General features: G+C 38.4%; 1 protein-coding gene across 3 annotated transcripts in view; it reads left to right on the top strand.

The window, feature by feature from the left end:
* CASS4 (Cas scaffold protein family member 4) overlaps nt 1–19,203 on the top strand; it is a 51,364-nt gene extending 32,161 nt beyond the window's left edge. For 2 of the 3 annotated variants that reach the window (XM_087928968.1, XM_087928969.1), the window contains exons 2-7: nt 740–1,165; nt 6,485–6,589; nt 10,668–10,817; nt 12,426–13,757; nt 15,653–15,721; nt 18,548–19,203. In XM_087928968.1, the coding sequence (XP_087785094.1) occupies nt 740–1,165; nt 6,485–6,589; nt 10,668–10,817; nt 12,426–13,757; nt 15,653–15,721; nt 18,548–18,961 (2,496 nt within the window). In that variant the 3' untranslated portion in view covers nt 18,962–19,203. The remainder of the gene's footprint in view (nt 1–739; nt 1,166–6,484; nt 6,590–10,667; nt 10,818–12,425; nt 13,758–15,652; nt 15,722–18,547) is intronic. The other variant, XM_087928970.1, reaches the window with a different exon arrangement.
* The last annotated feature ends 3,028 nt before the right edge of the window (nt 19,204–22,231 follow it).

Genomic DNA, 22,231 nt, shown 5'->3' with positions numbered 1-22,231 from the left:
ACACAGCTTGGGAGGGCTGTGCACGGCCCTCCCAAGCTCCGTTTTCATTGGCAGAGGCACCATGGGCTAGTCCTTCACTGTTTCCAGGGTGGCCACACATGCCAGATCTAAGCACCCAGTGGGCTGGATGCAGCCCATGGGCCTTGAGTTTGACACCCCTGTTTTAGAGCATCTCTTACAAAGTTAGATTTAAACATTTATACATGGGATAATGCAAAATTATCCCTAAGGATTTATGCAGATATTGCCTATTCGTTTTTATGTATATTCACATCTCCATATACTTTGAAGTTACCTCTTAAAAATAGGAGTAGAAAACACAGCTGAAAAAAAACTTTGTGGATCAGGCCAAATCTGATAGATCACACATATCACATGTGTTGTGCAGGCTCAGTGTGTGCTACAGATTTATTTAAACACATTACAATATTGACATTACTGTACTTTTAAAACAGAAAGGCCTACGTGTTTTTTTGTAACAGAAGATCATTTACTTGTGAGAGCATCTCCATCAGCCTTGTATCTGCGATTGAGTAAGAATGATAATTATCAGCTTTGAAACTCCAAAATTTATGTAAGCTAGTTGATTAAATTTTAAGTAAATCATGGGGCATAGGGGACTTCCAGAACAATATGGAATTGAACCCTGTATCATTTAAACCTTTACTGTGACTTAAATATAAATGCAGTAATTATGAGAAGAAGAAACTTCCCTTACTTTTAATTTGTTTTTCTTCAGAATACCTTGGCCAAGGCTTTATATGACAACAAAGCTGAGTGTCCAGATGAGCTGGCTTTTCGCAAAGGAGACATCCTTATAGTTGTTGAACAGAATCTCCTTGGGAGTGAAGGTTGGTGGAAATGTTCACTTCATGGGAAGCAGGGCTTGGCACCAGCCAATCGCCTCCAGCTTCTTACTTCATCACAGGTTCCTTCCGTTGAGCAAGATTTTCAAGGACTGCCAACCGACCCTTGGACTACCTACCAGGTTCCTTCAGTACATGGAACCTCTGTGCCATTATCTGTCTATGAAAAAATGGATGGTTGGATTAATCCACCGTCATCTTCATCTTCTACTTCATTATTGTCAACACAAGAAGAGTACCAAGGACCAGCTCTGGCTGCCAAGGTGTTCAGTGAAAAGACTGAGACTTCATCAAATCTGGTAAAGGTGCATGCTAACTGTCAAATGTAAAATGTAATAAAAGTAGGAGGAAATAGATTAAATCTTCCTTTTCCATTAACTATCCAGCTGTTTCCCATTAGTTTATAAGAATACACAAAGACATAGCTTGAATTAAAAATATTGAATTTTAACTGTCATTGCCCATGAAGTTTGGAGGGCTAAGAAGTTGTGCTCCCACATATCCACAGGACACCAATTTGAAGAAGGCTATGTTAGATAGATAAACAATCTACTTATATACAGAAATTGCAGTTCACTGATAGACTACTTCATAATTTCCAATGGATCATTGATTTTTTTTTGAGCTACTTTACAGAAAATTGGTGGGTTTTTTCAAAAATTAATGATAGTTGAATCAATTGTAGAAATTAATAAAATGTTGCATGAATAAAGTTAGATAGAATGGAAAATAAAAACAAAATTATTAATATAAATTTAATATACATTTAAATATAAATTTAGCTGGTTAAAGTTAGTATAAATAGAATACAATCAGTTTCTGTGTTACATCAGTAATATTTGCTTTAGTATTCAGTAAAAATTATAGTCAATAAGTTTGGAACGCCCTTGAAAACCTGGAACTCTTCAAATTTTGTTTGGACTAGTTTTTCCCAAATTCCTAGTCGGTAAGGCTGACATACTACGGTAGTTGTCTGGGTGCCAGGTGCAAATAGCCAGCCCCACAAATGTAGGGTTCAAACTAGCTACTTTATTATTATCTGCCTATAATAGAGAAATCTTCACAGACTGGCAGCTTTCACCTGAGAAAGACTAGATAAGGCTCCAATGCATGAGGGTATGTGTCAGTGTGTGCGTGTGCCAGACCTTACTTCTTGTGTTTACATCATGAATCCAAATTAATTGTCTGCTTGAACCCTCCTCCCAACTGGGGTAGGCTCAATCTAGAGGGAGAAGCCAAACTGGGGACAATTGGTTTACAATAATAACAATTCTTGCAATAATTTATAATAACAAAGGAAGCACCTCACATATTAGATAGTATCTTTGTGAAATTCAAATCAAGGGAGCCCAATATTTAATATCTACATTCAGAAATTGGAGTACCCTCTGCTATGAGTTCTTGGGGAGTTTTAAAAAAAGCACAGAATTATGTAAACCAATTTCTTCCAGATGTTTTGGAATATAATTTCCATAAACTCCATATACTTTTTGGGCAATATAATGATATGAGAGTTGCAATGAAAAATTACTTAAGAACACCAGGAAACACCAAACCAAGAACAAAAGAAATGCCCTAACAATTTTTAATTTTTTTTATTTATTATGGTGGTTATTCTTTGGTGAGATTCACAGCCTTTGGGGCTGGTTGGTAGCTCAACAGCTTGAGTCCTAATTAAGGACCTAGGAACTGTTAAGGTAGCGCTGGAGGATATAAGCTTATATATAATAATTAATTTATTATTGTAGTTATTATTGTTGTTATTATTATTATTAGTAGTAGTAGTAGTAGTAGTAGTAGTAGTAGTAGTAGTAGCAGTAGTAGTATACCACCCATCTTGTAATCAGGTACCCTCGAGTGACAATGTCATCAGCCTGGCTTTCAAGTATTCTTTGAATCGCTATTGGAAGTAGAATGGCAGGCTAGGTGGCCTTTTGGGGCTGATCTGATAAGTCCATAATCTTAAGCACTTGACAAGGCTGATAAAGTATGGTAATTATAACTAGCTTTATCAGTTCTGTGAGAGAAGTTGTTTTTTAAAAAAAAACAACCACCAAGCTTTCAATGTTAATTCTGTGAACATAAAAGTTTTTTCAGGCTACATCTGGCTTATGACTGCAGTTGTTTCCACAGAGAACAAATGTCCTGTGGTAATTCTTCACCACAACACATATGCTTAAATAACACATGTGGTGAAATGCCTGGCTCGTGCAGGAACAGAAATAGAGCAGTGGGCTAGAATCACAGAGTCAGCTGTAGTAGCATCAGCTGTTGCTGACAACCAACCAGACTGCTATCCATCTCTTTTAGAGTCTAAAATGACATTTGGCATATGCCTCAATCCTTAGTGTTTCTTCTTTGATTTTTTTTTACTAAGCAGCAGATAATTCACAACACAGTGCTCAAAAAACCCATGCACTTCTTTATAATTTAACCACTAAACACCTGTAAAATTAACATCTGTACATCTAATCTGTTCTTCAGATCCTTGCATGAAATGTTTGATATCTTCTTTGCATCTGTTTTTATATGCGATGAAAGAAATGCAAGTGCTAGTGTGTATTGTAAACTTTGCATGTGTTTAAATCAGATTTCTTAGCCCAATCAAAATTTTAAGAGGAGTATCTGAGAATTATTCAAAATCTAGCTTTGAAGAGTCACTAGTATTTAATACCAAAGTCGTACACTCATTAGAGTACTAGAATAGGTTCAAGGAGATCTTGGTTTAAACCTCTCTGTTCATTCATGAAATGAATGATAGGCTAGTCTAGACCAAGGTTCTTTCCTCGGTGTTGCAATTTTTATATCATTTTTCTTGTCACTGCCCCTCCCATCTTCATCATGATAGGTTTTTTTTGGCTGATTATTGTGGTTTTCCTGCATTACTGAATTATATAGATATTGTTATCCTCAAACAACAGTACGTTTCAGAACTTCAATATCTCCCCACATTCAATTTTAATTTGGAATGGGGCAGAAGGAAGAGCACACTAAAAATCAAGAAATTTGTATTTCTCCTTCCTTTCCTTTTTTTGTAATTAAAAAAGATTGGTAAAGTGACTAAAGATTCATTTTAATGAGTATCTACTTCTGTTACTTGCCCCAGCTCCTGCCCATCTAGCAGTTCGAAAGCATGCAAATTGCAAGTAGATAAATAGGTACCATTTCGGTAGGAAGGTAACAGTGTTCCATGTGCCTCGGCATATAGTCACGCTGGCCACATGTCCACCAGTGGTGGGATTCAAACAATTGACTACTGGTTTTGTGGGCATAGCTTGGTGGGTGTGGTGTGATTTGGTGGGCGTGGCTTGGTAGGCGTGGCAGGGGAAGAATATTGCAAAATCTCCAATCCCTCCCCACTCCTGGGGGAAGGTTACTGCAAAATCCCATTCCCTCCCCACCCCACTAACCTGCTTTCCAGCTCCGTTCTCCTGTGTAGGGCAATAAAAGAAGACTCAGCCAATCAGTTGGGACTTGGGAGGCAGAGAATTGATGGAGGTGGGGCCAGTCAGAGGTGGTATTTGCCAGTTCTCCAAACTACTCAAAATTTCTGCTACCAGTTCTCCAGAACTGGTCAGAACCTGCTGAATACCACCTCTGATGTCCATAGAAAATGTCTTTGGACCATGCTAGATCCTGCAAATAAAAATAGCACCGCACCCTAGAGTTGGAAACGACTGCCCACGGAATACATTTACTTTTACCTTTACTCAATTGGGAATTGTGTCTTTTTCATTGTAAAACCTGCACTTCTACAGTTACACGAGTAAGCATGGATCTACTGTACTTTGAACATGGAAGATGGCTATGAGTGGTTATTTATGTCACTTAGTTAAAGAAATGCCTTTTTCTCTATGAATGTCTACCCTACTAAAGGTCATTTAAGAAATCTGGTGTACAGGTAGACCTCAACTTACAATAGTTCCTTTAGTGACCATTCAAAATTACAGTGGTATTGGAAAGCTGCACTTTATGATCGTCTTCCACAGTTATGACCATTGCAGCATCCCCATGGTCACATGACCAAAATCCAGATGCTTAGCAACTGATTCATATTTATGTCTGTTGCAGCATCCTGAGGTCATATGATCCCCTTTTGCGACCTTCTGTTAAGCCAAGTCAATGGGGGAAGCCACATTCACTTAACATTTTATTTTTTATTTATTTTATGTATTTTATTTGTCAAGCAAATATTAAATAACAGGTATAAGTATGAACATGGTTATGAATACATGAAATGGATACGAATAAAATGAAACAATAGGACAGGGATGGTAGGCACTTGGGTGAGCTTATGGTTAACCTCTTAGGAAAGGGTTGAGGTCAATAGTAGACAGTCTAAGGTTAAAGTTTTTGGGGTTTGGGGAAGAAACTAGAGTCAGGTAGAGTATTCCAGACAATGACCACTCTGTTGCTGAAGTCATATTTCCTTCAATCAAGTTTGGTGTGGTTTACCTTGAATTTGTATCTGTGTGCTCTTGTATTATTGTGGTTGAAGCTGAAGTAGTCATTGACAGGTAGGACATTGCAGTAGACAATTTTATGTAATACACTTAGATTGGACTGAAGGCATCATAGTTCTAGGTTGTCGAGGTCTAAAATTTCAAGTCTGGTGGCATCAGATATTCTGCTATGAGTAGAGGAGTGGAGAACTCTTCTCATGAAATATTTCTGGACTTTCTCGACTGTATTAATATCCGATATGTAATGCAGGTTCCAGACTGATGAGCTGTATTCAAGTATTGGTCTAGCAAATATTTTGTATGCTGTAGTTAGTAATGCCATATTACCGGAGAAAAAGGTATGCAGGATTAGGTTAATAACTCTTAATGCCTTTTGGCTATGTAGTTACAGTGGGTTCTAGCACTTAGATCATTAAACACACACACACACACGCACACAGACACACTATATACATACATACATATGTGTGTGTGTGTGTGTGTGTTACTAACTGAACAACTGCATTGATTCACTTGATATCTGTGGCAAGAAAGTTCACAAAATGGGGCAAAGCTCACTTAATAATTATCCCACTTAGCAACAGAAATTCTGGGCTGAATTGTGGTCAAAAGTTAATAAAAATGATCCATTAGCCACCCTTTTAAAATACTCCAACGCATCATTTTATAGAGACTTTAATTGTTGATCATTTGAATTTTAACAAAGTTTAAATTGATTTTATGTTTTTGCTCTAAACAGCTAGCAAACTTGAGCCATCAATAACAAACCTAATTGTAAAACAAATCTCAGGTTTATCTAGTTTCCTTGACTGATCAGAAAAAATGAAGCAGCATAAATTATTGGTACTTTTTCACTAGATTGAATTCTCTAATTTGAGCACTATTCAATAATCACAAAGGATTTTTTGCTTCCTTTGTGTGTCCTTAGTTTTATCCACCAGCAATTAATAGGTTAGTTAAAAAATTAACAGCAATTTCATGAGCAAACAACACATATTTTTCAAGGTTAATAGCTGTCCGTAGGAGAAACAACTTTTTACTAACTGGTTAACAAATACTGATCCAGCATCACTTGAATGAACAACATTTCATAATATGTCCAGAGGTAATATTGGTGTCATTTTGATTTCATAATTTCCCCCTTCTTCTCCCAAGCACCTCTTCACTCTTCCAAGAGCTGCATGGGCATCAGCTCTGGAGAAAAGAAATGACGTCTACGACATTCCAACATCCCAGCATTCTGGATCCCTCCTGACTCAGGTGAGCATGATGGTGGACGTGGCAAGCGGATGGTTGATTGGCAAGGTTGTATTAAAGTCACTTATCAGAAAAGAAAATGGAGGAAATCTGAAAAATTGGGTAGGTTTCGATTTATATTTATTCTATAACTGGATGGCAATCTTTTTTGAGCTCAGCGTGTTAAAATTTGGAAAATTCCTAACTTGACTCTGCTGGCATGTTGGCATCTCCCCCCCCCACCCCACACAGACAGACAGACACATATTCTCTCTCTCTCTCTCTCTCTCTCTCTCACACACACACACACACACACAGACAGAGAGACAGACAGACACACACTCACACATAGAGAGACACATTTCTCTCTCTCTCTCTCACACACACACACAAAACAAAAAAAAACCACCCAATTCTCTATCTGTCCCCCCTATCTAGGCTATCCTGAACAGTGGCACTTGGCAACATTGCTAAGGCTGAGCCTGAAGTAGAGGCCCCAGGTTTTCACTTCAGCCCTAGTTTTATTCATCTTCTTTTAATGACCCCCATAATCCCTTGCAAGATTATGAAGTCTGGGCAGCTGAATGGAGCTGAGTGTTTACTGGCTGGATGCCCTTCCTGTCGCCAATGTGGACTTTTTTTCAGCAGATATATTCTCATGAGCTGCACCTGTAGGCAACTGCACCACTTCAGCCCTACCATTATTACTGCCACTATAAAGGCTGCCTTACACCATCCTCACTGGCTCAAGGTTTACTCATCCTTCCATCCTTCTGAGGTCGATAAAATGAGGACCCAGATTTTGGGGAGAAATATGCTTTGTAAACCAATTAGAGAGGGCTGTATCAAGAGTTTCCTATTTCCATTTATTGAGTTGTTTTATTAGTTTAGCATACAGACCTGAGAGCCTTCCATTCAATTTAGACACAGTTTAAGTGTTAAGCTTCTTCATTCTAATGACACAGGGATTCTTCTCTAGCTATGCCATGTTGAACATCTGGAAAACTTCACATCAAGAGCCTTTTGGGAGCCATATGCTGACTCTATAAACTGCTCAGAAAGTGCTGTAAAGCACTACAGAGCGGTATATAAGTCTAAGTGCTATTGCTATTCCCCAAGGTGTGCGAGCCTGTTCCTTGCTTACTTCTTTAGTCTGAACTATTGTTTTGCTCAATATTGCTGAAACTCTTAGATGAGAATCATGAAATCAAATCTTACTGTGTAATTGTTTCCTGGGTTGTCTGTAGGTTGCTACCTCAACCCTATTTTTACTGGAATATGTCCTTTCTAAATTGTGTAAGCATATCTAGCACCGTTCCCTAGCAAGTACAAGGAAATGACGCTACAGGATTCAACAGACTGCTGCCTTTATGACAATTTACAGACTCCTGCCTCTCCACAATAGCTGATACATATTATGGACAAGTAGCCTGATCAATTCATCAATCAGAATAGAACTGGAAGAGACATTGGGGGTCTTCTAGTCTGGGGTGTCAAACTGGCGGCCCACGGGCCGGATGCATCATGCATAGGTCACACCCACCATAGCTCTGTGAAGGGGAAATGTTGCAAAATGTCACATGACGGCAATGTGATGCGAAGAGTTTCACACCTCTATTCTAGTCCAACCCCCTGTTCAAGCAGGAGACCCTGGGCTATATCATTTCAGTTAGGTGGCTCTCCAGGCATTTCTTAAAAACCTCCAGTGATGAAGTACCCACAACTTCGGAAGGCAAGCTGTTCCACTGGTTATTTACCTCACTTTTAGGAAGTTTCTCCTTAATTCCAGGTTGCTTCTCTCCTTGATTTAGTTTCCATCCATTATTTCTTCTCTTGCCTTCTGATGCTTTGGAAAATAAGTTGAGCCCCTTTTCTTTGTGGCAACCCCTTCAGTACCGGAATTATGCTATCATGTCACCCTCTAGTCATTCTTTTCTCTAGACTGGCCATACCCAATTCCTGGAACCGTTTTTCTATGTTTTGATCATGGATACCTATTCATGACAACCTGTGATATCTTTGGTGCTGTAACATACCCCGTTTCTCTGAAAATACAACCTACCCCAAAAGTAAGTCCTAGCTTGATTTTTACATGTGTGCCCTACCCCCCCAAAATAAGCATTAATTAAGACCTCACCCACTCCAGAGTGCACAGGTAAAAATTAAGCTAGGGTGGGGATGAGAGGTAGATCTACCCTATTACTTATCTTTGGATAGTTGCAGCTGGCAAGGCTTTCTCCCCCCCCCAAGTGTTGTTATTTTTCTACACATCTCTTCACGTGAGCAACGTAATTCCAGATTACAATATTTATACATAGTCATAGTTACACTTTCAACTTTCTTAATTAATATCATGTAAGCTGGCAAGGCTTTCCTGAATGCCTCTGTATCTGATAACAAAGGTCCAGATCGATTTGGAGCTCTGTTATCGGCTGCAGAGGCCTTCAGGAAAGCCGTGCTGGCTGCAGAGAAGTTCCTGAAAGCCTCTGACAGCGAAAAGGAGGCTAGGGGCGATGTGGAGCTCTGTTATCGGCTGCAGAGGCCTTCAGGAAAGCCGTGCCGGCTGCAGAGAAGTTCCTGAAAACCTCTGACAGCGAATGGAGGCTGAGGGCGATGTGCACAAGTGAGGTTATTTAGTGGATGACATCCGCCGAAAATAAGAGCTGGTGCCTTTTTTCCTGTCAAAAAAAAAAAGACAGGGTCTTATTTCAGGGAAGCACGTGTTAACATGTTACATTTCAGCTAATTTTGGACAAGCTTCTTAAAGTTGTATATTTTGATTTTAGAGTTTGAACACTTTACTTACAAAATCTGTTTGGATCTAAATCTTCAAGTTTTTTTTTTAAAGATATTCTGCCATCTAGTGCCCATATCCTTTCAGTGCACTGTGACAGAGCTCCTTTTATCTTTAAGTAGCCTTCTCCAGCCTATATTATGGATGGAGATGACACAGGTACAGTTCATGTATCTGGAAGGGACAAAGTTAGAGAAGACGGTCATATACTAACGAGCCATGCAAGCCTCAGGGCTCTTTTCTTAAGATGTGCTTAGACCTCTATTTAGCTTTTATCCGGGTATTTTTTGTATGTTCGCACATTTATGTTTAGTTCCAAAAGGATGAACATTGAGGAACTTGAAACGTGCCAGTCCATAACTGGACATGCATATCTGAATTAAGAGTCTTTGGTACACATTCTTTAAGTTAGGAATGGGAAAACTTTTAATCTCCTAAAGATTAAATACGTTATTTTCCTGAAATATACTGTAGTAAGAGCTGGATTTTACTTAACTTTAGAACAAAGATGCTTCACATGATGCTTTTCACACAATTCCAAAGTTGCTCACTAAACTACAAAACCCACCACTCACCCACCATGGAATGTGAAGTACAGTATAACAAGATTATTGAGACAATTCGCCACCTGCCAATCTTGCAGGCTAATATTTCACTGTGTTGTTTATTTCTGATTCCAAATTTTAAGTAAACACTAAACTAAATCTTCGTTTAACCTTCTAAGCTACAGTTTAGCAGACCCTAATAAGCTATTTCCAGGCTTAAGTGGTATCTAGGGCAGTAGCCCCTGGTTAGTCCCTCTATGCCAGCCTTTCTGCTCTGACTGTATTTGATGACAGTGGTTTACATTTTAGGTTTCCATAGTGACCCAAAGCAATATAGTTAAGTGAAATAGAAATAAATTAATGCCACAATTATTAGCCCCTACTTGAGTTCTAACCTCCCCAATTGTCCTATGTTACTACCTGGTGAATGTCAACTTCATACTTTGATTGCTAAATCCTGTTCCAACTTAACTTGCTTGGAAAAGTCCCACATAGGATCATCTTTCATCACTTGATGCTTTCAACTCTGGTTAGATCTGATAGATGTGCAAACTCACCCATCAGGAAGAGGTCAGGCTGGAGAAAACTCTTGTAGGTGATGTAGCTATCCATGCTCTCGTTCCTTTGGCCCAGCATTCATCTAAGAATGCCAATGAGAGCTAATTCAAAGAAACTTTTGTTTATCAGCTAAAGGGAACATATAAATAAATGGCTAGTGGTAACATATTTTTTTAACGTATTTTTTTTTGAACTCTTTCATTAGGACCCTGCCACTCCACTGTCTTCTAGAAAGGACTCCAGAACATTTCCTTTCATGGAATGGTGTCCAGAAAAGGTGCAGCAACTTTACGATATCCCATCAAACCCTGAAAAGCCAAGATCTTGCCCATGGCAAGACTCTGCAGTGGAAGATGTAAGTTGGATCATATTTAAATAAACATGTTGTTCTGAATCATAGAGATATGTAAAGCTCTGTTAATTGTTCAAGTGGCATATTGTGGCATCTATGGGGAACTTAGATCTATATAGTAATTGTAGCTCTTCAAATTCTGAAGGGGTAGAGTTTGGAGTACGGGCAAGAAGTTAAAATCTGAATTGCAACACTCTGGGGTGTAAGCTTGGATTTATATCAAGTCTGGGAAATCCAAACATTTCCTAGTGCCAGTTGATCACAGCATCAACTGTGGTTGTAGAAGTGAAGTGTAACATCAATAACACAAAAGATAAAAAAAACCGTTTTTCTCAAAACAAAACTTGAAGTCTCTTCTCATCTTAAAGACAAGCAAACAGATGGTGGCATATGGACTTTCTTTGGACTTTGGGCTCTTCCAGGAAGTGATGCAGATTTGATTAACTTAACTCCGCACTGATCATATAAACACACAACTCAGTGTTTAACATCCTACAATTCTCTTCCCTATGAAATCTTCAACAAGGAACGTTTGTTTCCTGCAAGAGTGAAAATCTTAAATTCCATTGAGATTTGTGATGCCATCTAAGGGAATACTTGAACAAGCAATCTAATCCTGTAATGCCTGAGTAACAAAAAGCAACCATTCCAGAATAGGGCAATCTGAATGCAATGGAGTAATGTTTTCATGCTATGTAGAAACAATCCACTGTAGTTACTTTTTAGGATGGGTATGTTTAGGTGCAAAACTGAGAGGTCAAGAGCAGGAAGCATTTACTTGCCAATAACTCAGCAATGATTGGTTGGCACTTTTCTATTCTTAGCTGTTGACCAGGAACTACAAGATATACCTATTAGTTCTCCGTGAGCAGGATGGACCTGGAAGAAGTCAAAATCCTGACCATACTTTTAAGTGAAATAATGGGATATAGGTTACAGAAACTTTGGCAGTCAAGAATTCTCTCTTGAGTTCAAATCCATCACATAGAGGTTGGTACAGGGAGATCCTCCACACAATGAACAAAGAGGGAGAATACTACTACTAATTGCTCCAATTTAGGATTACAGGAACTCCTCGGCTTACAACAATTCATTTAGTGACCATTCGAAGTTACAACAGCATTGAAAAAAAGTGATGTATGACTATTTTTTACACTTAGGACCATTGCATTATCTGTATGTCACATGATCAAAATTCAGTCACTTGGGCACTGACTCGTATTTCTGATGGTTGCAGTGTCCCAGAGTCATGTAATCAACTTTTGTGACCTTCTAATGAGTGAAGTCGATGGGGAAGCCAGATTCCCTTAACAATTGTGTTACTAACTTAAAAACTGCAGTGGTTCACTTAACAACTGGGGCAAGAGATGTCATAAAATGGGGCAAATTCACTTAACAAATGGCTTACTTAGCAACATAAATTTGGGATTCAATTGTGGCCATAAGTCGAGGGCTATCTATACTTGAGGTATTATACATTTCTTATGTGTCGGTTTATTATTAGTGTGCCATTTTTTTATTCTACAATATATGTGAATATAAATATTACAGAAGAAGAGAACAGAAACGAAGTAGTAATAGTAATCTATTGTTCTTTGTTCTCCTCTCCAGGTATATGTCATCCCAACACCATCAACTAAACCCATTCCTAATTCTGCAGAAAAGCATTACAAAACGTTACCAAATCTTTGGAAATCAGAATGGATCTACGATGTACCTGTGGCACAAGATAAAGCCAAATTAATACAAACTTCTCAGAATCATGCCCCACAGAGTCATGCACTTTATGATATACCACAAAGCAGGTTCAATTCTGATACCCCACAAATATCTGCAATAAATAATAAAGGGAAATCAGTAGATCCAAAATCATATAATATCCCACCTATACATAGGAAATTAACTTGCCCGGAGCTTCCTCTTTATGATGTACCATCCACCCGCGATACATTTGTGCACCGTCCAGCAAGCAACTATGATGTTCCTTCCAATGTTTTGTCTACCAAGATTGAAAAGGAGAGCCAGAAATTGACTCATTATGACATTCCAAAAGGAATACCTGTTGCTTTGGCACAACAGAAAGAACATAATTATAATATGGGAGAGAACCCATACATTATCCCTCTGCCATCATCCACAGAATGCAATGTGGACCAAGATAGACTGTCTGTTTCAAGTGAAAATAGCAGGACCAGCACCATATCCACACTGTCAAGTTCTTCTACTGAGTCCTTTTCATCTTCAATTTCATCAACATTTTCAGAAGAACTCATAAAAGAGACAACTATGGAGCTTGAGTTGGCTATAGACACCCTGACTAAACTGCAGCATGGCGTATCCAGTTCCATTGCAAGTCTAATGATTTTTGTGAGCAGTAAGTGGAGATACCCAGAATATTTAGAAGGAAACATTGAGGAAATCCACCGAGCAATCGATCACATAAAGGTCTCTTTGGGGGAGTTTTTGAAATTTGCTCAAACAATTGAAAGAAATGCAGTTTTGGGATCCGACAGTAAACTTCAGGCAAGAATTAAAAAACAGCTGAATGTTCTCTCAGATTCCTTTCAGATTCTGGTACAAACCAGAGACGCCTTAAACAAATGCAAGTGGTCACTTGAGATTCTAGCTATTAAGAAACCTCAGAATAACCCAGATGATCTGGATCAGTTTGTTATGGTGGCTCGTACCATTCCTGATGACATTAAGAGATTTTCATCTATTATTATAGCTAACGGGAAGCTGCTTTTCAAAAGGAGCTGCAAAGATAAAAATAGCAAGGATTCTAAAACTGGTGTAGAGCTTAAAATGAAGAAATTTGATCATGAAAAGCAAGGAGAAAATAATTCTGTTCTAATAAGTAGTTTGGACAAAGCAAAAGAAAATGGTCTCTATTCAACAGAGACAAGTATTTCTGTTCCTGAAGAGTGCTCTACTCATCTACAGGTTGGTGCGGTTGGAATTACTATACAAATAACAATATTTTAATGTAATTAATATGTAGTTGAGACCCAGTTTGGTATAGAGGGTAAGGCACTAGACTAGAAGCTGAGAGATCATGAGTTCTAGTCCTGCCTTAGGCAGAAAGCCAGCTGGGTGACCTTGGGCCAATCACTTTCTCGACCCCAGGAAGGAGGTAACAGTAGGCCACTTCTGAAAACCTTGCCAAGAAAACTGCAAGGACTTGTCCAGGCATTTGGCAGGAGTCAGCATTAGCTTGAAGGTACAAAAAAGGTGGCTGAATCCATATACTTGCAATGGCTAGGGATGGAGTAATGCAATAGGTAATGGTAATGGGACCTGGTTAAGTGCCTAGGACAATTACAAATTGCTGATCTGCCTGTAGCCCTTCTGTGTATTCTGAGACTATGAAAGTACTCGGTTTGAGCATGGCCACACCAATAGCTTGGAAGGCCAATAAATTGTTCCGGGAAATTTACTGTATAGCTGAGCTTTACAGTTGATTTTTAGCAGTGTTTCTTCAGCTGCAGTAGTACGTGGTGTCAACTGTCCAATTAATGAACCCAAAATAAGGAAACACTCTTGGGAGCTTTGCATTCCCAAAAGTAAAACTTTATTGGATACACCAAGTTGGTACTGAAGAAACAAAACCAGCTCTGGTTTTTCCTGTGCAAATGTTTGTCTAGTTAAGACATTCTCCCTACCCCTAGGTGATCATGTTGTCCAATTATGAGACGTCCATTTGTTATGGGAACAGTCCATCTTTTTCTCCAACACTTGCAGTGGTGACCTTGATGGTTTCCATGCTCTCATGAGCTCCGCATACATTCTCGGCATTTCATTTCCCACTTCCCTCCCACCAGTTCATTGCCAAGCTGAAAAGCATTAAGATTTGATAGAAGCAAAGCGGTTCAATCTTAATATGTGGATTGTTTATGGATTCAATTCAACATGTTGATTTTGGCTCTTCTAAAGCATTGCCAAAGACCATGCAAGTACACCAACAGTTGCACAAATACCAGTGTCTAGATCAGGGGTGGAATGCTACCGGTTCTGCCTGGCTCTGTAGAACTGGTAGCTCTGAAGAGCAGCAGACACTGAACCAGTTCTGTGTCTGCTGCTGTTTGGCCCACCCACCTGTCCGGGCTCTTACCTGACCTTTATTTCCTGCTTTTTCAACCTCAGCTGCTTTGCGTGGCACAGCTAAGGCTGAAAAATCAGTAAAAAAGGCTTTTTTCAAATGCTGCGCACCCACGCACGGCACTTATCAGCTGTCCAGGAGGCACAGCTTTTGTTGTATTACATGCAAAACATAAGTACCAAACCGGTAGTAACACCAGTTGAATCCCACCCCTTCTCTAGATGTCCTACTGGGAACATAATCTCAGAGAAGCAATAGACTTGATGACTAAGATGAATGTTGCCTTTGCTACTTGAGGTGTCCTGAAAACAAATTGGAGTGGGACCCAGAGTAGCATGGATAGCTTCTCTTCTTTTCCACCCCACCATCTGCCAGAGTTCCAAGGCCCCTTTGGGAATGGAAAAGCCAATCTGCAGGGGATGGTGGAGGGTGATGAACCTGAGTAGTTGGGGAACCCAGCCAAAGAAATTACATAAATTTTCTTAGGGTCACTTCCTTGTTGACAGAGAATTTTGTCACTCTTAAATGCACAGAAAATATCAGCCCCCCCTTCCCCCCGTTAAAAACTGTTGAGGTTCTTGAGAACAAACCACAGTAATTAAAAATTTACCTGACTAATCTTAGGAAAGGAAGTGGGCAGCGTTTCCAATGTTTTGGATCATAACCCATAATCTTTATCTGTTTAAGGATGACCAACCTTTAATTTTTTTGAGTATTAAAGCTGTCTTCCCTTTTGCAGAAACCATTAGAAATTGAACAAACACAGCCAATGTCCAAGACAAAGACAAATGAAGAATTTAAATTAAAGGTAAAATATATTGTAACGGTGAAATTATTAGTATTTAATCATTACCTAAAATTTGGAAATTAGATTTTTGTTTCAAAAAGACATATTAGCTACCTGCCAGTGGACATGTTTATTTGTATTCCTAATTGTTCATTGAACTCACTGGTACTTACATTTGAATAGGCATGGTACAGGATTACAGTCTGTCATTTGGCCCTCATTGATTTGGGAAAAGAATGGTAAAAAACTTTGAAAATCCTTTAAACCCACCACAGTCATCTGGAATGACTAATTGCTTTATGCACTCAGCCTATAGTGTGATAACTATCTGAATTCAACCACAGAGAGGCTGCTTCGTGTAGCATTTGTCATGCTGCTGTTTGTTTTTGAATAGTATAGAATGCAATATTGTACATCAATGTGTTTTGATAATATATTCTATGTCACCCATGCTCAAACAAGCATTCTCACTGGGTTAAGCCAGTAACATCTGAGTTCAACGGCAACAGAATTTTAGCCACCTATACTGGGGTGTCCTACTTAGGAGAGTATGACCAAAGCAACACAGGATCTCTGATTCTACATTGCTGGCTGAATTTAGCAACTGAACCAACTTATTTTCACCCAGCTGTGGTGTAACCCTAATTGCAAAACACTGGGTAGTCTGTAAGTGAAGCTCTATAAACCTTGTAAGTGATCCATAATGGAGGTCATTTTTACTTCTATCCCTTCCTGGAATTCCTGAGCTCCAGTAAATCTCTTTATGCATCTCTTTAATGGAAAAACTTGGACGTATCCAAACAAAAATTTGGCAGTTTTGTCCATTTCCCGCTTTCTATTTGCAAGATCATTCAGGCTTTCCAGTTTTTTCCTCTCCCTTTTGAGTGGCATGGGAGACTGCATAGGGAAGATTGCTTCAGCAGAGCTGAATTGGAGCCAGTATAGAAGTACCCTTACAAGGGATTCCAGTTCAAAAGTCTACATGTTGTAAACAAGGTTATCACACATACAAAACTTAATCCACAGTTTCTCTCTGGCTTCTGGTAGCTAAAAATAAGATTTCCACCAAATTCTTTTTTATTGAGATTTATTGAGAAAAGGGATACCATTACAGAAATTCCAACAACTGGATTACTTTAATGTTAGAACTTAAATTTCTCATTCATCTTGCTAGTGCAGAGTCTTCTTCAGCTTCTTTCACTCACAACTTCACTGTATCAGCAGGCTGCTGGCCCATTTCCCAGACAACTTAAGAACACACAGGCATCTTTCCCAGCCATCTCTTGAATCCTTATCAGCCTGGGAACAGATCATTACAAACATAGCAAAAATTATAGTTACAGATGGTGAGAAAAGTCCCTGGCTGTAAAACTGGTTTTATTAAGCTCTCAGTGGGATTCTGCAATTAGAGGAAGCACAGAGAGGGAATCAGATAGCTTCATTCCATTACAGATAGAGCTTTATTTTTACTTTTGCAAACATTAAATAAGCGTGCATTACAAGTGATAGAAATATGCCTATTGAAGGGTTCTATCAGATGGTGTCATTCTCTTTTGGGATGGCAGAGAGATGAGGGAAATTTGGGCTGCTTTGAGATCTGCAGTGCCTTGTGTTCTCATCTCAATAATCCCAACATTCTGAGGTCTGCAAGAAATCAATCAGATGTGCTTTACATGGTTTAAGGAAAGACTGTGGAAATAATCTTTATGTTAAAACACACATTATGCACGCAGAAGCTTCTATGTTCCATCAACAGAGACTTAATAAAAACTTAAGTATGGGAAGCCACCCACCCTTAGAATGAAATAGTTTGAGGAATATCATATTTCCCAAAGGGAGAAATGGAGATACATGTTTTTTAGAGGCGGAAAGCAAACCCCACTTTCCTTAATAGCCCACAAGAGATAAAGAACTTATTGAAAGAAGACCAGTATCTAGATAGCTCTATAAATAAGCAAATACCCTCACCCAAGAGCCAAAACAGGACGAAAGCCATTAAGCCACAATAGGAATTACCCAACACCCTTTCAGAACACAAGCCCCTTCATTGCATCACCCTCAGAGCAGTCCAAACTTCAACCAAACTTAGCTCAGACAAATACCTAGGATTTGTACTTTGGCTATACAGCAGGGATGTTAACTCAGGTTTTCACAGCGGCGTCATGTGATGTATCAGGACTTTTTTCCCCTTCGCTAAACTGGGCATGGGCATGGCATGACACATCTGGCCCACGGGGCGAGAGTTTGACAACCCTGCTTTAGAGTCAGCTATGTCCCCTACATAACCCCTACATGGCACCCTGGGAATCTGATGACAGCCAATAGAAGACATATTCTTGCACAGGAACAGGAAGCTCAAGTGCAAAGCCCAAAAGAAGATATAAAAGCTACCCACTTTCAACTCCATTTTGTCAGCTGCCCAGAACCACAAACCAATGTGGTTGTGCTTCATCAATAAATGGACACTCTTTCCAATCAGCCTCCGGCCTCCATTTTGTCTCCAGTGCCTTTCTCCTGGCTTAGAATTAGACCTGAATTTTTCTTCCCACACAAGCAAGGGGTAGTTCCTTGACATTTTGGAGAGCTGCTGCCAACACACTGGACTAGTTGGACAAATAGCCTTATCACTAAGGCATTTTTCTACCTTCTTAATTGCAGCATTTCCATGTACTTTATATTTCTGATGAGAGGAAGCATTTTAAACAGCCTTTCTCATCTTGATGCCCTTATACTAGAGTAAAAGATCTTCCCACAGCCAGCACAACCACTGAAAGGATTTCCAGGAAAAAGCTACACAACATTTATAGTAGGAACTCTCATTTTTTCTTGTTTTCATTCTCTCTCTAGAGTTCTCCACCTACAATGAAAGAAAGGACTCTCAGCAAACAAGATCCAGATAACAGAATGATACTCTCCAGCCTCTCCAGACTGTATTTTGGAGCTGTTCAGAAAGCTATTGGTGTTTTCCACAAAACCCTTAGTGATAATCGGACTCCTGAAATCTTCATCACCAAGAGCAAGCTAATCATTATGGTAGGTCAAAAGTTGGTGGACACCTTGTGTCAGGAAGCCCTTGAAAAGACCAACCGGAATGATGTCTTGCGAGGCAGCAGTACGTTTTGTGGCTTGCTGAAAAACCTGGCAATTGCAACCAAAAATGCCGCAATGAAATATCCAAATCCTGAGGCAGTTAAAGAACTTCAGGATCAAGCCGATGAATTATCTCAATTCACACAGCAATTTCGAGATACGATGGAATGAAGGAGCACTGAAACAATTCAAAAGACAAATTTAGACGTAATGCTTGGATGGGATAAAGTATATCCATGTTGCGGGTGTGTGTGTGTGTAGGGATACACGCCATCTCTCCTCTCTGTTTCTCTTAATACAACTCCAGCCAATGTCCAGCGAGAGGCCTGCAAAAGTGTCTTCTCTCAATATTTAAACATGATTAAATTTTCCCCATTGTCAATAATCCTGATACAAAGATTTTCTGAGCAGAAGCTTCTCTTTGTACCAACTTGACATTTATCCTCAACATCCATACAGATATCAGTCTTGAACACAGGTAGCTTGTGGTCAAGGTGCAGTTTATACAATTCCATTTAAATTGTGTATTCTGTTGAGGCATACTGTGTCCGATTTTTAGACATGTTAGGATTTTTATTATTACAAAGCATGCGTGTCTGTCTGCTTGAAGATAACTGTACTGTAGCATTCTACCCATAGAGATGTGGTGAGTATATATACATTTAATAAAAACCTGACAGTAAATTGATATGACAAGATTAGGGCTATTCAGAGGGCTTGTTATGAACTGTTCCAATAGTGCTCAGGCTACTAGCCATTCTTGCAATGATTCACTTTGTGGGACAAACTCTGATGGACTCTTTAAAATGGTGCAAATGCTACTGTGATTAACCATGGTTTCAGGTGTAATGGTATGAATTATTTATCCAGCAAAAAGCATGGTAAAGAATAGAAATTATTCAACAGTCTCGACTGATTGGTCTCAGCTCTGTTATTTATTTTAATTTCTCTTCCTTCTCATTTCCTTCTTGAGATAATTACTCTTTTTAAAGAATTACACTATCTTCATATCAACAAACATGCATTTTACTTACAGTTCAAACTGGAACTATTTCACAAACAGTTCACAAATAGGAGAAAAGACATCATTCTGTGTGATCACACAATGAGAGATTTAAAAAAAGGAAAAGTAACAAACAACAAGTAAAAGGGAATCTTCCAGACCCTTACAACCAACAAGGGACTGCCTCATGTGTAGTGAGTCTGTGCGTATGTATACATGTTAAAAATAAGGTACTAGATACAATTAATCATTCCTTGTGCATGTAAGGTTGCTTAGTCCAAGATCAGAATCATTATCATGATTAGCCCCTTCTCATTATGGTGTCCAACTTCAGGAATGAGATACAGATCAGATATACTTAAAAAAAAACAGAGATGAGGTGAAGCATACAAGGGAGAAGTATATATTCTATTATATATTCAGTCCTAATAACAAAAACAATTTCTTGGAAATGGTTAAACACATAATTGTAAAAAAATATTCCATCACAGAATATTCTGAGTATGAAATGACTATTCCTTTTTTAAAAAATAAATTTTATTGATTTTACAATTAAAACAAACCAACAACACATACATAAATGAAAGAGAGAAAAAGAAGGGAGAAGAAAATAGAAAGAAAAAAATAGAAAACAATTAAAAACATTCTCATCTTCAACAGTTTGTAAGACCTCTTTTTTATCCTTATTTTATGCCATATACACACACCTAATCCTTACATATATCTGTGTATCACTACTATGGATTTATCCTATTCTCTTTTGCCTTTTAGTGTGAAGTCTATCTTTGGTCTATCCATTTGTACCAGCAGTTCCAGCTGTTGTAGTATATTGAAGTGTCTTTATTTTTTAATGCCAAAGTTAATTTGTCCATTTCTGCATAACTTGAAATTTTTTGAATGATCATCTCCTCTGATGGAACACGAGGCTGCTTCCAACATTGTGCAAAAGCCAATCTGGCTGCTGTCAAAATATATATTATTATATATTTCACTTTTTTATATTTGTTTATCAAAGATCCCTAACAGAAAGGACTCTGGTTTGAATTCGATCTGTTCTCCTGCCATTTCTTCCAGCCAATTTCTAATTTTCTGCCAATATTTTTGAGCTTCTGTACAGGACCACCACATATGGAAAAAAATTCCCTCTTTTTTTTTGCATTTCCAGCAATTCGGACTCATATTGGGGTGCATCTTCGCTAATCTCGAAGGAAGAAGGTGCCATCTATAAAACATTTTATAGGCGTTTTCTTTGTATGCTACCAATTTTGTAATTTTATTATTTATACCCCAGACCTTTTCCCATTCTGTTATGGTGATGCTACGTCCTATATTCCTACTCCAGGCTATCATGTTCCCTTTTACAATTTCTTCTTCTAATTCTACTTCTAATAAATAATTATAAAAATTTGTTATATTTTTTTTGCCTGATCCTAATAAAATTTTATCTAGTTGCTGGAGTTTATTGTTAATTCCAAACCCTTTCTTGTCCTGTTTATATCTACTTTGAATTTGAAGATATGCCCTCTGATCAATTTTTAGTCCCTCTTTAGTCCCGCTCTTGAAGTTCTTGCTGCAATTTCAAATTTCCTTGTGTATCCAATAGATCCTTATATTTAATCATTTTAGTGATATCCAGATTATTTGGGTGAATCATCGCCTCCATTGTTGAAATCCAAATTGGTATTTTTAAATAGTGTTTTTTCCGTATTTTCTTCCAATTAGTTAATAATGCATCACTGATAAGGTGTCTGTGAAAATATTTCTGGCTAGTTTTCCATACATCCCATAAAAAAGCATGCCATCCCCTTTGCAAGTCATGGCCTTTTAAGAATAATATTCTTTTACTGGTTAAATTCACCCATTCCTTCAACCATATTAAAGAGGCTACACTATAATACAACTCCCCATTTGGAAGTGCCAGCCCTCCCCTGCTCTTCATATCCTGCATTGCCTTTACATTTATTCTAGTTTTTTTCCCTTGCCAGATAAATTTTACAGTTATTTTATTAAGTTCTTCAAAAAAAATTGTGTACTTTGATTGGGATTGTCTGAAATATAGGAATTTTGGAAGAATATTCATTTTAATGGCAGCAATCCTGCCTAATAATGAAAGTTGCAGCTTGCCCCATGTTTCTAAATCCTTCTTTACCTGCTGCATCAATTTATCATAATTATTTTCCTTAAGTGTCTTACAATGTGCTGTCAACTATATTCCTAAGTATTTAACTTTCTTTATCACTTGTATTCCCATGACTTCTTCTAGTTCTATTTTCTGTTTTTCTGTTAAATTTTTAGTCATTAATTTTGTTTTCTTTCTATTAATTTTAAGTCCTGCTATTGCTCCAGATTGTTCTAATTCATTCATCAATTTTTGTCCTCTTTCTATTGGTTCCTCAATGAAAAAAATCATATCATCCGCAAACGCTTGCAACTTATAT

This window comes from Pseudonaja textilis, chromosome 3 (assembly GCF_049901715.1).
Source record: "Pseudonaja textilis isolate UNSWEBS1 chromosome 3, rPseTex1.2, whole genome shotgun sequence".
Classification (NCBI taxonomy): Eukaryota; Metazoa; Chordata; class Lepidosauria; order Squamata; family Elapidae; genus Pseudonaja; species Pseudonaja textilis.
This window is presented reverse-complemented; position numbering and strand designations above follow the sequence as displayed.